At 50.5% G+C, this 15,157-nt stretch overlaps 2 protein-coding genes across 2 annotated transcripts in view; both read left to right on the forward strand.

The window, feature by feature from the left end:
• Positions 1–3,929: 3,929 nt before the first annotated feature.
• Positions 3,930–5,711, forward strand: LOC115535289 (uncharacterized). The gene is made up of 2 exons (XM_030346358.1): positions 3,930–4,552; positions 5,091–5,711. The coding sequence occupies exons 1-2, from the start codon at positions 4,220–4,222 to the stop codon at positions 5,601–5,603; spliced, it is 846 nt and encodes a 281-aa protein (XP_030202218.1). The 5' UTR covers positions 3,930–4,219; the 3' UTR covers positions 5,604–5,711.
• Positions 5,712–8,785: 3,074 nt separating this feature from the next.
• LOC115535290 (uncharacterized) overlaps positions 8,786–15,157 on the forward strand; it is a 6,741-nt gene continuing 369 nt past the window's right edge. Inside the window, exons 1-7 of the mRNA XM_030346359.1 lie at positions 8,786–8,996; positions 10,961–11,004; positions 11,314–11,658; positions 13,237–13,327; positions 13,589–13,767; positions 13,992–14,057; positions 14,631–15,157. The exon at positions 14,631–15,157 is cut by the window's right edge and continues 369 nt beyond it. Coding sequence (XP_030202219.1) covers positions 8,968–8,996; positions 10,961–11,004; positions 11,314–11,658; positions 13,237–13,327; positions 13,589–13,767; positions 13,992–14,057; positions 14,631–14,716 — 840 coding nt within the window. The 5' untranslated portion in view covers positions 8,786–8,967 and the 3' untranslated portion in view covers positions 14,717–15,157. The remainder of the gene's footprint in view (positions 8,997–10,960; positions 11,005–11,313; positions 11,659–13,236; positions 13,328–13,588; positions 13,768–13,991; positions 14,058–14,630) is intronic.

A 15,157-nucleotide genomic window follows, 5' to 3' on the forward strand; every position in this document is an offset into this window, starting at 1 on the left:
TAACGAGATATTTTAAATGTCGAGGACTAATCTGAAAGCCATCTCTTACAGAAAGGCACAATGCAATTTCTGCCTGTGTTAGACCTTGGTTGAAGTAGGTCCTGATGCGTTGATCAATAATGTGATCTGCCATTTTCGACTCCCTGGGACACACCTGGATCAGACAGTGGAAGCTCTCGTAGGCTGAAATCAGCACGATCACATTAACCAGCGCCAAAAGTCTGTCTGTTATATCGAGATAACGAGATAATTAATTCGTTATCACGAGAAAACGACCTTTGTTATATCGAGAAAACGAGATAATTAATTCGTTATCACGAGAAAACGACCTTTGTTATATCGAGAAAACGAGCTAATTAATTCGTTAACACGAGAAAACGACCTTTGTTATATCGAGAAAACGAGATAATAAGTCGTTATCACGAGATAACAGTGCATAAAAAAATAAATAATCGATGGCCGTTCTCGGCTTCCGTAGGTTACTAAACACAGCAGCATTATTGTTGATTTAAAGGCCCACTATGCAACTTCTGGAATTTCTTCGCTGTTTTCTTGGTTTTGGCACGCACATTTATCTACACAGCGCCCCCTACTGCTTCGTAGTCGATATTTCACAACACTGTCGTAACAACTCGTTGACGACCCTTCCCCATGCACTTCTACGGGAGCCATGCGCATTTGTTTTCAAAGAAGCCGGCGAATGCGTGGAGCCATGTCCAAAGTAGATGTTCATAAAGTGTAGGCAAGGTTATACATTTTTAAAAGGGTGTATTTGTATTGCAATAAACATAAATCCATCCTTTTTTATAGTTGACGGGGATAATTTATATCCTAGATTATAATTGTTTTTATCTTAGGTTGAACAGAACAATCAGTGTAAGCGGTTTGGCCAACATAATAATCTAAATAAACAAGAACCTGGATACGGGGATTCAGTCTGTATCTGGGGGACGAGACAGACGAACAGCAAAACACCCATGGAAACAAAAGGTGTTTATATGGTTGCAACCAGGCAAGCTAGAAACATACAGGGCTCACAACAAAACGGTAAATAAAACAATTTTTACAGGGCTCACAACAAAATGGTTGAGCAAACACATTTGTACAGAGACTATCAACATCAAGAATACCACGAAGACAAAGGCCATCCAAGGGTACTTTCAATTTCAAAAGCAACACGGCCGAGTCGGCGTCTGATTTGCAGTCTTCTTTTTCTTTCAGTTCACGCTATTCCTGAAAAGCTTGCCCAACGTTTACTCGTGTCTGGCCTCTCTGCCGGTCAGTCTCCCTTTTCTCTTCTTCTGTTCCTCCGACATTGGGTTTCTCTGTCTCTTTTTAGTCGGCTGATCTATGATGAATATAACAATCCCTTAGTGACTTGTGTTTATATCGAGCCGGTTCCGTGTTTGGGGGTCTGTGCCGTAAAGCAATTCGTTACTTCGCGAGACCCGAGACTCCCGCGAGAGTGGGAGGCGGGTCGCCGGCAGAAACATATTCCTTTTCTCCGCCAAGATGCGCAAGGGTGAGTCGAAACAACGAACAATTGAACAAAAATGTATAATAGAACCATCGCAATGACTCTTAGCCTGTTATATTAAGGTAAATCAAGCCAAAAAAGTTGCATAGTTCCCCTTTCACTCGTGTCTGATCTCTTTTCTGGTCCATTCTTCTTTTGTTCCACCGACGGTCGCCTCTTGGGTCCCTTATCAGTCGATTGATCCATGATGAATGCAACAATTGCCTCGCAACTGGCTGTTTATATCTAGCCGGTGCCATGTTTGGGTGTGTGTCTGTGCCGTAAAGCATTTTCGAAACTACAATCTGACTACATTTTCGAGGATACTTCCGCTGCGTCACATCCGGAATGTCCCGGTCCGAGCAGATCAAGTTGCATATGCGCTTTTTCACTGTAGAGGCGACATGGGAAAATAACACACCCACCAATCGACCCAGAAATGGATGCAGAACCATCAGCATAACTCTCAACCTGCATACTTAATGTAATTTTGGCTAAAAAAGTGGGCCTTTTTGCATAGTGGGCCTTTAAAGGAGACATTTATACCACCAGGTGTGAGTGTGAGTAGCCTTACAAGCCGTTTAAAAAATCAGCCCCATATGACATCACTAGTGGGCGTGTCCACCTAGATCAGTGCAGGATAGATCAGTCTACCAGCCTACCCAGTGGACTGAAGTAAACGTTGCTCATCTATCCAGCACAGATCTAGGTGGACACGCCCACTAGTGATGTCATATGGGGCAGATTTTCGAAAAAGCTTTTAAGGCTAATCACACTCACACCTGGTGGTATATAATGTGTCTCTTTTAACTTACTAAAATGTATCCGTCATGGAACTTGATTCCCTCAAGTTATCCAGTCTTGATGGCTGAAATCCGGTTTGGTCCAGTAGTCAAGCGTCGTTAATGCGCATGCGCAGGTTTGTACGTAACCTTGAAATTGTACATTTGTCCAAACAAATGTTTCTAAATTGAGCTCCTAATCAAATATATTTATTTTTAACAGTATTTTAGAAAGAAAACAAATAATGTTTAGTTGGATTGATTGACTAATTATTAATCAGGTGAATACAGTTTTACATTTGTCAAAATGGATATTTCTTTATTAAGCTCCTAATTAAAAATATCTATATTTAACAGCATTTCGAAATAAAAAAAAAGTTAGTTAAAAAATGAATGAAAACCAGAATGAATGATCCTTCAAACAGACAGCGCCCTCAGCGCCTTCCTGCCAACATCGCTCTGCACTGTGAGCAGAAGGAAGGGCATTCAGAACATCTAAAGGAGGAAAGGTAACACTTTGGACGAAGGGAGTTGAGATCTGAAGTGAAACCGGTGAGGGCAGCGCAGTGGCACCCTATGAGAGGAGGGGCCGGACCAGTACGACCCAGGTCGGACCTACAGACCGCTGATTTATAAATAAGAAGGAAACGGCAGATTACCTCTTTATATGTATTTACAATTCAACAGTTGAATTGAAGTTGAAAATCATAAAAAAAAAAAAAAAAAAATACAAATAGAATCTAACGATTTACTGAATCCTTATTCGCCAGTGGATCCGTCCATCACTGCCTCGGGGGCGGGCTCTGTAACCTCACGGCTGCGTATATGATGCCTCGAGGAATGTTTTCTTTGACCAATCCTGGTCCTTGCTGGGCAGAGGGGCGTGGCCTGTGTGCATGTTTTATACTGGCGTAATCAACAAGCCCCGCCTCCTGAGGAAACATTTCAAGACAACTTTTAAAATCAAACAAAAAAGATTATTATAGCCTACTTAAACTAAGAATTTAATTCATGAAACAGATTGAAAGTATTGATGCACTTTCGTTCTGTGGTGTTTGAAGTGCTCGAAACAATAATAAGAATTACATAGGCCTACTGTATTAGTAGAATATAATTAAATAGAATAGAATAGAATAATAAACTCTCTCTCTCTCTCTCTCTCTCTCTCTCTCTCTCTCTCTCTCTCTCTCTCTCTCTCTCTCTCTCTCTCTCTCTCTCTCTCTCTCTCTCTCTCTCTCTCTCTCTCTCTCTCTCTATATATATATATATATATATATATATATATATATATATATATATAACATCTCTCTCTCTTTATATCTATATCTCTCTATAGCCTATATATAATATAATATGTAGCTTAATATATAATATGCAATAAGTCGTGCTTACCGTCTTCCCGCGGCAGCAGCAGCATCGTTTACCTTAAGAATGAGCTCATATTAGGGAAACATTTACCTTTACATTTGTATTTACATTTACAATAGTGTATTTAGCAGACACTTTTATCCAGAGGAACTTAGAACCATTCATACCCACATTCACACACCAACGGCGGACTCCCCCCCCCCCCCCCCCCCCCCCCCCCCCCCCGGGAAGAACTTCACGTCAAACTTTCATTCACTTCAGACCGAGTGAATGATCGCCTTGAGTTGAGGGCTCTCCAACTCCAGACTCATTAATCCATCTTTCATATCTTAAACCCTGGAGGAGTGATACGGGTAAAGACAGAGTGAGACAGAGTGAGTCACAGCGGGGCGGACCGAGTGAACAGAAACTGAAACTGATCCAGAGATCCAGAGGGTCCTGTCCACCAGACGGTCGCGTCCCAGACCTCATCTCCGACTGAGTGATCTACTGGTGGTCTAAGAGGTCTCTCTGTCTGTCTGTCTGCCTGCCTGTCTATCTGTCTGTCTGTCGGATGGCCGTGCGGATGGACCTGTGTCTGGAGGCGCTATCCGCGCTGACGGGGTGTCGCGTGGAGGCCTCGGCCGCCGAGTCGCAGCTGATGCCGCAGGACGTGGTGAACATCGCGGCCCTGAAGCAGTTCTACCGCCGCGAGGGCCTGCAGGAGCTCGAGTACCCCAGCCTTGGCTCCCTGTCGCTAGGCGGCCCCGACGACGAGGACATGTACAGCGCGCCCCTGGCCGTGGAGGGCCCCCCCCCGCCGGAGCCCCTCGAAGGACCCCCCATTAAGATCAACCCCGCCACCTTCTTCGATCCCCGGTTCGACTACGACTTCACCAACGTCAAGGTGCTGACGCGCGAGCCGTTTACGTCAGGCGTGTTTGTGTGTGCGTGTGTGTGTGTGTTTGTGTACGTTTGGATTTAGTCTACTCTACGGGGTTTCGACGGGGCGTCAGTGGGTGTGGGGGACCCCTGAACCGCAGGACCCCAAATCCGCCGAGGCCGAACGACGCGGAAGTGTAGCACCTGACATGGCGTCATAATACTGCAGATTATTGTTTCAGTTTCTTATAACTCCAGGAGACGTGTTCCTACTCAGACCAGCAGGGGGCGCCAGAGTGCCCCCCCAAAACCGATTACTGCGTCTGTAGCCAATTAGCTTCAGCCAATCACATCATACCTGTGTCTGTAACCAATTAGAGTGAGGCCAATCACATCATACCTGTGTCTGTAGCCAATTAGAGTGAGGCCAATCACATCATACCTGTGTCTGTAACCAATGAGTGTGTGGCCAATCACATCATACATGTGTCTGTAGCTAATTAGCGTTCAGCCAATCACATCGTACCTGTCACGTCTCCCCCCCCCCCCCCCCCCCCCCCCAGGATGGCGAGCAGAGCTTCTCGCGCGGCGAGGAGCGGTACGTGCGTCCTTGCGGCTGGCGGCGGGTGGCCCTGCGGGTGCTGGGGTACGACGGGGGCGACGCCTGGCTGGGCACCGGCCCCGACGCCTGGCCCGTCAGTTACCATGGCAACCGCATGGACGGGGCCCTGGGCGTCACGGCGACACGCCGCGGCCCGGCCCCCGAGGGGGCGGAGCCCGGGGCCCTGGAGGAGATCGAGCCCGGCCCGGTCGCCGGGGCGACCTACCTGAGGGGCGTGTACTCCTCCACCCTGGTGGGCGTGGCCGAGGGCTACTGCAAGAGGTTCCGTTCCTGCGGCGACGGGAAGACCTACAAGGTGGTGCTGCAGAACCGGATCAACCCGGAGCAGCGGAGGCAGTGCCAGAGGGAGGGGCTCTGGGTGGTCACCGTCGCCGAGGGGAGCGGCCCCGCCCAGACCAGGGCCTCCATCCAGCTCGCCCTACGGCCCTACGGCCTGCTGCTCAAGGAGGACTGAGGCTCGCTCTACCTCTCTCTCTCTCTCTCTCTCTCTCTCTCTCTCTCTCTCTCTCTCTCTCTCTCTCTCTCTCTCTCTCTCTCTCTCTCTCTCTGTCTCTCTCTCTCTCTCTCTCTCTCTCTCTCTCTCTCTCTCTCTCTCTCTCTCTCTCTCTCTCTGTCTCTCTCTCTCTCTCTCTCTCTCCCTCTCTCTCTCTCTCTCTGTCTCTCTCTCTCTCTCTCTCTCTCTCTCTCTCTCTCTCTCTCTCTCTCTCTCTCTCTCTCTCTCTCTCTCGATTATATCACACATCATATCCCACATCCCAGAGAGAGGTTGATTGTTTTGATTTCATTTGAAACATTGTCCGCACACACACACACACACACACACACACACACACACACACACACACACACACACACACACACACACACACACACACACACACAGACACACACAAAGACCTCCTTCTCCCTGGACACACACACCTGTCCAGATGCAGCATCCAATGAGAACCAGGAAGTTGAGGAGGGTGGAGGCAGGAAGTAGAACTGCCCACAGGATCCAACATGGCGGCCACTCAGGCTCTGAAAGAAGACATGAGGGTTCATGAACTCTGGCCCCTTGACCCCTTTGACCCCCCCCGTCCCCTCTGAACTGTGACTGTGTGCTGCTGTCTTTAAATAAAACATCAGTGACCAAACAAACGACATGATCTTCCTTTGGTCAGGAAACAGAAAGGGGAGGGGCCTGGGGACCCAGGGGCCGAGGGGGGAGGGGCCTGGGGACCCAGGGGCCGAGGGGGGAGGGGCCTGAGGACCCAGGGGCAGAGGGGCCTGAGGACCCAGGGGCCGAGGGGGGAGGGGCCTGGAGACCCAGGGGCCGAGGGGGGAGGGGCCTGAGGACCCAGGGGCAGAGGGGGGAGGGGCCTGAGGACCCAGATGCAGAGGGGGGAGGGGCCTGGGGACCCAGGGGGAGAGGGGGAGGGGCCTGGGGACCGAGGGGGGAGGGGCCGAGGGGCCCCATGTCTTGTTGGGTTGCTTTTTTATCACGCAGTGTACCGCATGAGGGTTAAGTGTCTTATAACGAGCGTGCGTTACGGACGGTTCATTAGTGCCCCCCCTAAACACCACAACAGTTCCATGTTTGTCCGCCCACATGTTATTAAAAACAGAACGAATGCGTGAGAACCAAGAGGTGGAATGGTCCCATCAGTGGTGGGCTTCTCTGCGGGCCCAAACACTATCAGAATCACTGACTTATGTTTTATATATTTATTTCCATGAATATGTATTAAATTATTTCCAATAGTCTATTCTCTTCATTTCATAGCTTTTCTCTTGGTTGCGCTGCTTCCACGGTATGTTTAAGTTAGAGCTTTTATCCAATCATATTTCTGCCATGATGTGTTGCCAGGGTCAAAGAAATCTGCCTTGACCGCTTCAGAATCGATAGTGCTGGCGTCTGTAACTTAAAGTAATTGGTAATGACTCTGTTGCTTTAACCAATCAGATTTCGAGTTGGCAACGCCGAGGCCATCTAGCAGGCGTCCAGTAACGTCGGCATTTGAACATCCTTTGATTGGATGGTCAGAGAGGTACTAGTCAGAGCCAGCAAAGCATCGATAGCTAGATAGCTAGCACAAACTAAAATAAAGCGAACAATAATTAAATAAATAACGCGATTCCCTGTAGCGAATTAAAACTTAATCCAGAAGCAAGACTGGACAGACTCGACTTTCAGCATTAGCCTCCATGGCGATAGAAAGGGACGGATTGTTGGAACTGAAGCGCACAGATAAACTGTAGGCTACAGCAGTGTAATCGAACTCTTCTTGAGGGAAGAAAGGAGGATGGACTTTGCGTACAAAAATCAGTAGTTTTGCTGAGTAATTCATTTTATTTAAACGTTTTAGTATTTAATTAGGTTCATATTGACGTTTCTGTTGGAGATGATGTATGTAGGCCTACGGCTACAGTGAAAATAGACGACAATAGACTTATTGCTACATGAGATACCTATCTGTTATGCAACGCCCTGTTATATACTGCATTTCTGTGTAATATTGATGGTTTCTATAGCCGTGAAGTCATAATGATGAAGAGGTGGATTAGTTCATGTAGGACATCAGTGAAGGCCATAGGTGTGAAATGCACGGCCCGCCACTGGGTCCCATACAGCTGCGCGCCGCGCCCCGGGGTTTGACAGTCGCTCGCCCCGGGGTCAGACAGAGTCTTACCTTCGACGCTCAGACGCAGAACGCGGCTGGTGACGGATAGTTGCTGTTTGCGTCCAACGCAAAAATACAGACCGGCGTCCGACCGGTTAACCTCGATCAGGTTCAGACTCGGCGGCTGGTCCCGAAGGTCTCCGGTAGAGACTGCCCTCGGGTGGTACGTCTCGATGGAGGTCCGGTTCATCTTGGAGAGTGACAACGAGAGCAGCGGCGTCACGCGCTCCCCGTGGAGATGGAACCACGTTATCTCCTGGACGGGGTCGGCGAGGCCACATGGTACGGAGAAGTTCTTCCCCGCACCAAGAGTCGAAGCCGTGAGGAGGAGGCAGACAGCAACACCTGCAACACGGAGGGAGGGCTCAGAGACCTGCCTGTCTGCCTGTCTGTCTGTCTGTCTGTCTGTCTGTCTGTCTGTCTGTCTGTCTGTCTGTCTGTCTGTCTGTCTGAGCGAAAAACATTTTTGAGCGAAAAATAATTTATCTGTGTTTTGTTTTTATTTCTATATTCTGCAAACTTTCAGCCGATAGGCCGAAAAGTTATCAATAATCATAATGAATGGATCAATAATGTCTGGACTCATCTGATGAACTGGTCCACTCACACGCGAGATGGAGGGTCTGTGCTGCCATGGCAACGCGCTGCGGGTCCGAGAGGCTTGTTGTCCCGCACGAGTGTGATACGGAGCGACAGAGGCAGCGGGAAACGAACCAACCGCGTGAGGGGCTTCTGAAGAAACTGGGGTTTAAAGCTTAATGCTTAATGCCGACCCCCCCCCCCCACACACACACACACACACACACACACACACACACAACCCCCCCCCCCCCCCCGTGGGCCCCTCCTATACGAAGACTTTCCCCCCACGGGGAAACTGAAAGTGGAGGAGGAGGATTTAATTAACGTTTCAGGAGAAACGGAAACTTGGCAGCGACCATAAGTTTCGTTTTGGTTAAAGTTCTACAGAGACGAGCCCCACTCAGACCACACAGACACACGCTGCTTCGCGAGACGGGAAGAACCACTCACACCCACACCCACTCACCCACACTCACTCACTCACTCACTCACTCACTCACTCGCACACACACACACACACACACACACACTCAGTGTAGAATCGGCTAAACTGGACCCCATTCACCACCAACCATGAGGATCAGGATTCCAACGCGTCTGAGGTGAGCTCGCTTGTTTTCTGATAATTTTAAGTCTTATTGCTTTATAGGCTGACGTGTTGAATTGGAATGATTAATATGAATATTCACCATAGGCTGCGTCAATTATATAATAATAATAATAATAATAATAATAATAATAATAATAATAATAATAATACATTTAATTTAGAGGCGCCTTTCAAGACACCCAAGGTCACCTTACAGAGCATATAGTTAAATCGTTTTAAAAATAAATAAATAAATAAACATAATAAATAAGAAATAAATAAAACATAAACCAGACAAAACAAAACAGACAAACAATCAAAACAGTGATCAGTTAGACGTTGTGTGCGAGTTTGAACAGGTGAGTTTTGAGTTGTGACTTGAAGGTTGTAATGGTGTCTGACTGTTTTATGTGTGGGGGGAGGGAGTTCCAGAGCCTGGGTGCTGAACAGCTGAATGACCGGGCACCCATTGTAGTGAGTCGTGATGTGATATCTATCTCTCTACATTTCTGTCTTGAAATACATGTAGGCTTTAGCCTACCGTACACACACGCAAACGCACACACACAGCCCAGTGAGGAGACAGCAGGTTATCACACACACGCACGCACGCACACACACACACACACACACACGCACGCACGCACGCACGCACGCACGCACACACACACACACACACACACACACACACACACACACACACACACACACACACACACACACACACACACACACACAGTTCAAGTTCGGTTTTGTTTCTGCAGAAGTGTGCACGGGGCTGTGAGAACAAGCCCCTCCCCGCCCGCGAATGTTATTTTCGTAAAATGAATCCGGGGAAATCATGAATATTAATGAGGCGGATAATCCAATCACGTTGTTTAAATCCCTAATCCAATCCAAAAAGACCAAAATCCGTCACGTGACTGCAGCTGTTTGCTCGATCGCAGGAAAGGTAACTTAAATTGTATTGTAGGCCTATATTAAACTAACATTATTCATTATGTTGACAAATGTATGATGTTTAGTGTTGGAGCGGCTGATGTAAATTATTTAAGTCTGTTATTTCTGATGACATGTTCAAGCTAACCACAGTTATGAATGGTTACTTCACCACATAATGGACAACACCATATAAGGATTGAATGATTCATGAGTTAAAGAAGAGTTAAAGAATACAAACATGGCCACTTTACCATTAACGTTTAAACCAAGACAGACCAAAGGTTTACCTGGGTAAATTAGAACATGTAGGCGTGGCCTATTTACCGCTCCGCCCACTCCAAACATAACTGTTTGTTATGTGTTCGGCAGATGCTTCATGACCCACCCTCCAGAACGCAATACCGTTTACCTTGCGTCCCTGTTAGAATAAACAACGTGTTGAACATCTACCACTCTCCAAGTCATACCTATAGCACGAGACCACCATACCACAAAGGATTAAAATGGTTTTACATCAATGCTAAAGGCCTGTTCAGCTCATGATCAAACAAAAGAGCAAACAAATTAATCAATATTCCTCTTATATAGATATATCCAAGATTACAAAGGCCTAGCTCCACATTTCGTCTTGATTGCAGGCCTAACGTACATTTTGGGGATCTCATGATCCATTACATTACTGCTGTTTGGTGAATCAGAATTGGCTTTAATTTGCCTCCCTTTGAGAAGTGTGTTCAGGATAGCGTGAGTCATCCTGAACACGTCAAATAGCATTAAATAGCATGAAGGTGAAGTTGACATACATTTTCATCGTAGTAAACGCGAAGCGGCAGAGCGGCTGTAGACAATTATAAATGAAGGCATGAAGACGTAGCTCTGGCTGGCCCGCGAGTTTGACTGACAGGCTGCCTGTCCAATCCTAGCGCTGGAGGCGGGACTATTCCGGCTACGAAAAAAATATTTGCTCCCCGCAGCCCTAGAGGGCGCCAGTGGGTCTTTATTACTCTCCCCTCACACTGAGCTGTGTGGTTCCAGGTCCCCCGACCGGCTGACCTCCGTCCTGCTGCTGGAGCTGATGGGTGAGCAGAGAGGACCCGCCCCCAGATGGGCGTGGCCCTCCGTAGCAGAGGACCCGCCCCCAGAGGGGCGTGGCCCTCTGTAGCAGAGGACCCGCCCCCAGATGGACGTGGCCCCCCGTAGCAGAGGACCCGTCCCCAGAGGGGCGTGGCCCTCTGTAGCAGAGGACCTGCCCCCAGAGGGGCGTGGCCCTCTGTAGCGGAGGACCCTCCCCGAGACTCCCAGAGGGGCGTGGCTCTACATACCGGAGGCCCCACCCCCAGTTGAGTACCCAGGCCTCCTGTCTAAGCCCCTCCCCCCTCTGCCCGCAGTCTCCTGGGCGCGGGCCGGAGCCCCGCCCCCGGTGGTGGTGTGTGCGGTGGGGGGGCGGGCCCTGCTCCCCTGCAGCTGGGAGGAGGGCGGGGCCCACGTGGAGTGGCGGAGCCGCGCGCCGCTGGAGACGGTCTACGAGAGGTGGGGCGAGCAGACGTGGGCGGCGCCCGGGTTCCAGGGGCGGCTGGCCATGGAACCCGGGGCGCTGGCGGCGGGGGACTGCTCCCTGGAGCTGCTGGACGCCCAGCTGCTGGACGGCGGCGAGTACGACTCCTACGGGCTGCAGGGCGGCGGGCGGCTGGTCCGCCGCGTCCCGCTGCACAGCGTGCGCCTCAGCGTGCACGGTGAGGCCCCGGGTCAAAGGTCAGGGAGATGGAGGTGGAGGAGGGACTTAAACAGAACTGGGCCCGGTTTAACTGGCGTAGCAGGATAGACTCGGAGGATAGCAGGACAGGCCAAGTTGTTCAATGGGTCATTCCAAGTCTGCATCCGTGGGCAGTTGAGGCCAAATGAAAGGGCATGTTGAGTTAAGGATGTTGTCTTGGCTCTTCTTTATTTGTGGCCGTGGGGACAGTAGGCGAGGGCCTGGGCGTGATGGGCAAAGCCCGCACACAGACAGGTCAGAGAAAGCAAAGCCCGCACACAGACAGGTCAGAGAAAGCAAAGCCCGCACACAGACAGGTAAGAGAAAGCAAAGCCCGCACACAGACAGGTCAGAGAAAGCAAAGCAGCCGCAGCATAAACAGTATTATATCATGAATGGCCTCATCTGAACGTCTGCCACAGATGTCATTAAGGATGTGATTGCCACAATCTCCTTCGTTCCTTCTATATTTTCTATATTGTTTTTAAATCAGCGTAGGCTATGCTATGTTCGCCTTTGGTTAAATAAATGTTTAGGCCTACTAGAAGGATTTCGAGCAATGTTTTATCGCAAAGACTGCAATATTTTTTAGAACGCTGTCATGCACCCGCGCATTAAGTGGAAAAATCGATCCCTGAGCCATCGATTTCAGAACGTTCTCCCTGGACAGCGCCGTTTACGAACGACGTTCCCTAAGGAGGCTCCTGAGACCGTTCGGGAACCACGCCTACAGAGGTGAACATCTTTGATTAGTCTAAACGTAGGAGTCTTCGTCGCACGCTAGAGAGAACGTTATCGGGAAACCGGGCCCCGGTCAGTAGACAAAGTGAAAGTGAAGGTGGAACCACGAAGTGAAGGTGGAACCTACAGCGGCTGGAGACCGGGAGACCAGGAGGGGGGAGACCAGGAGGGGGGAGGCCAGGAGGGGGAGACCAGGAGGGGGAGACCAGGAGGGGGAGGCCAGGAGGGGGAGACCAGGAGGGGGGAGACCAGGAGGGGGAGGCCAGGAGGGGGAGACCAGGAGGGGGGAGACCAGGAGGGGGGACCAGGAGGGGGGAGACCAGGAGACCAGGAGAGGGGAGACCAGGAGGGGGGAGACCAGGAGGGGGGAGGCCAGGAGGGGGAGACCAGGAGGGGGGAGACCAGGAGGGGGAGACCAGGAGGGGGGAGACCAGGAGGGGGGAGACCAGGAGACCAGGAGAGGGGAGACCAGGAGGGGGAGACCAGGAGGGGGGAGACCAGGAGGGGGGAGAACAGGAGGGGGGACCAGGAGGGGGGGGACCAGGAGGGGGGAGACCAGGAGGGGGGGGACCAGGAGGTGGGAGACCAGTAGGGAGAGGCCAGGAGACCAGGAGGGGCGACCAGGAGGGGGAGACCAGGAGGGGGGAGACCAGGAGGGGGGAGACCAGGAGGGGGGAGACCAGGAGGGGGGGGACCAGGAGGTGGGAGACCAGTAGGGAGAGGCCAGGAGACCAGGAGGGGCGACCAGGAGGGGGGACCAGGAGGGGGGGCCAGAGGACTGACCCTGTGCTCCTCTGACCCTGTGCTCCTCTCCCAGACCATAAGCTCCAGAGGTCGGTGAGCGTTGGAGAGGACCTGACCCTGGAGCTCATCACCCCCCAGGCCCAGAGGGTGGTGTTCCAGGAGAGGTGAGCCCCCTGCTGCGCCCCACCCACCAGGAGCAGCAGCACCAAGCTTACACCGAGCCTTCACCTTAGGGGGACTGTGGTGGGACGGGGGTCTGGGGGGGTCTGAGAGGGTCTGGGGGGGTCTGGGAATGTCTGGGGGGGTCTGGGGGGGGGGGTCTGGGGGGGTCTGGGGGGGGTCTCCCTCGCTGGGTTCGCTTTGCTTCCAGGCTGACCCTCACGCCCCCCGCCCCCCGCCCCCCGCCCCCCGTCCTGTGTCCCCAGGAACGGCTCCAGCTGGGGTCTGCTGTGGCAGAGAGGGGGGGCGGAGTCCCCCCGGCTGAGGAGGGTCCCGGGCCGGGAGGAGCTGGTGCTGACCCACCCCACCCCCGAGGACCAGGGCTTCTACAAGGTCCTGGACGGGCACGGGCTGGCCGTCAGCACCCTGCTGCTCAGCGTACGAGGTAGGCAGCACTACAACATGATGAGGTCGTGGTACCTGTCTGTCGGCTCACCTGTCTCTCTGCTCACTTGTCTCTCTCTCTGCTCACCTGTCTCTCTACACACCTGTCTGGCTGTCTGCTCACCTGTCTCACTGCTCTCCTGTCTCTGCTCACCTGTCTGGCTGTCTGCTCACCTGTCTGTCTGCTCACCTGTCTCTCTGCTCACCTGTCTGTCTGTCCGTCAGAGTCCCTCCCGGTACCAGAGCCCCACCAGGACTACAGGGAACACAACTCTCCTGTCGGCAGCACAGGTGAGGTCCACACAATACCGCATCTACACAACACGTACACACAGCTACACAACACGTACACACAGCTACACAACACGTACACACACACACACACCTACACAACACACACACACCTACACAACACGTACACACACCTACACAACACGTACACACACCTACACAACACGTACACACAGCTACACAACACGTACACACACACCTACACAACACGTACACACAGCTACACAACACGTACACACACCTACACAACACGTACACACACCTACACAACACGTACACACACACACCCATACACACACACACATACAGATACACAGAACCTACACAACACATGCTCACTTCATACAGTCATTCTAACATCACCAATTAACAATTAAACTATATATACATATACACATATATATATATATACATATATATATATATATATATACATATATATATATATACATATATATATATATATATATATATATATATATATATATATATATATATAAATACACAGACACATAACTATATGAATACAACATATCAGGATTAAATCCCTCTCTCTCTCTCTCTCTCTCCCAGCTGTCGGGCCTCGCCCGCCCGGCTGTATCCCTCTCTCTCTGCTCCTGTGGACGTGTGCGTTGGCCTCCGGGCTGACTCGGTCCTGAGATGGACTGCTGTGTAGTTTGAACCATAGATTCATTATATAGAACACGGTCTCCTCCGCGCTGCTGGCCAATGGAGCCGAACGTCACCACTGGCGGCCATCTTGCCACAGTCAGCTGCTCGCCCATAACGTTGTTGATAGGGGTACATTTTAAAATGAGCATAACTTGTTACATTTTCAACCGATTTCCAAACGGTTTGGTTTGTTATAAACGTCAGAGATGTAGTTATTACAATGCATACTCATGAACGATTATGTTAGGTTCCAAAATGATAGAATGTTCTAAAATAGGTAAAAGATTATAACCACGTTAATAACGTTTGTAACAAACCAAACCGTTTGTAAATCCGTCAAGATTTCAGCGAGATGAGAGTTAATAGCGTTTGTGCAGATCACTGACTGACCAGATTCCACCAGAAAGCGTGCCTGTGGTAAGATTGCC

The sequence above is a fragment of the Gadus morhua genome, chromosome 22 (genome assembly GCF_902167405.1).
Source record: "Gadus morhua chromosome 22, gadMor3.0, whole genome shotgun sequence".
NCBI lineage: Eukaryota > Metazoa > Chordata > Actinopteri > Gadiformes > Gadidae > Gadus > Gadus morhua.

Excerpts from the sequence above, each read along its gene's own strand:
- LOC115535289 (XM_030346358.1), top strand. The coding sequence starts at position 4,220 with ATGGCCGTGCGGATGGACCTGTGTCTGGAGGCGCTATCCGCGCTGACG. Across the intron at positions 4,553-5,090 it reads ACGACTTCACCAACGTCAAG|GATGGCGAGCAGAGCTTCTC; the intron begins GTGCTGACGCGC and ends CCCCCCCCCCAG.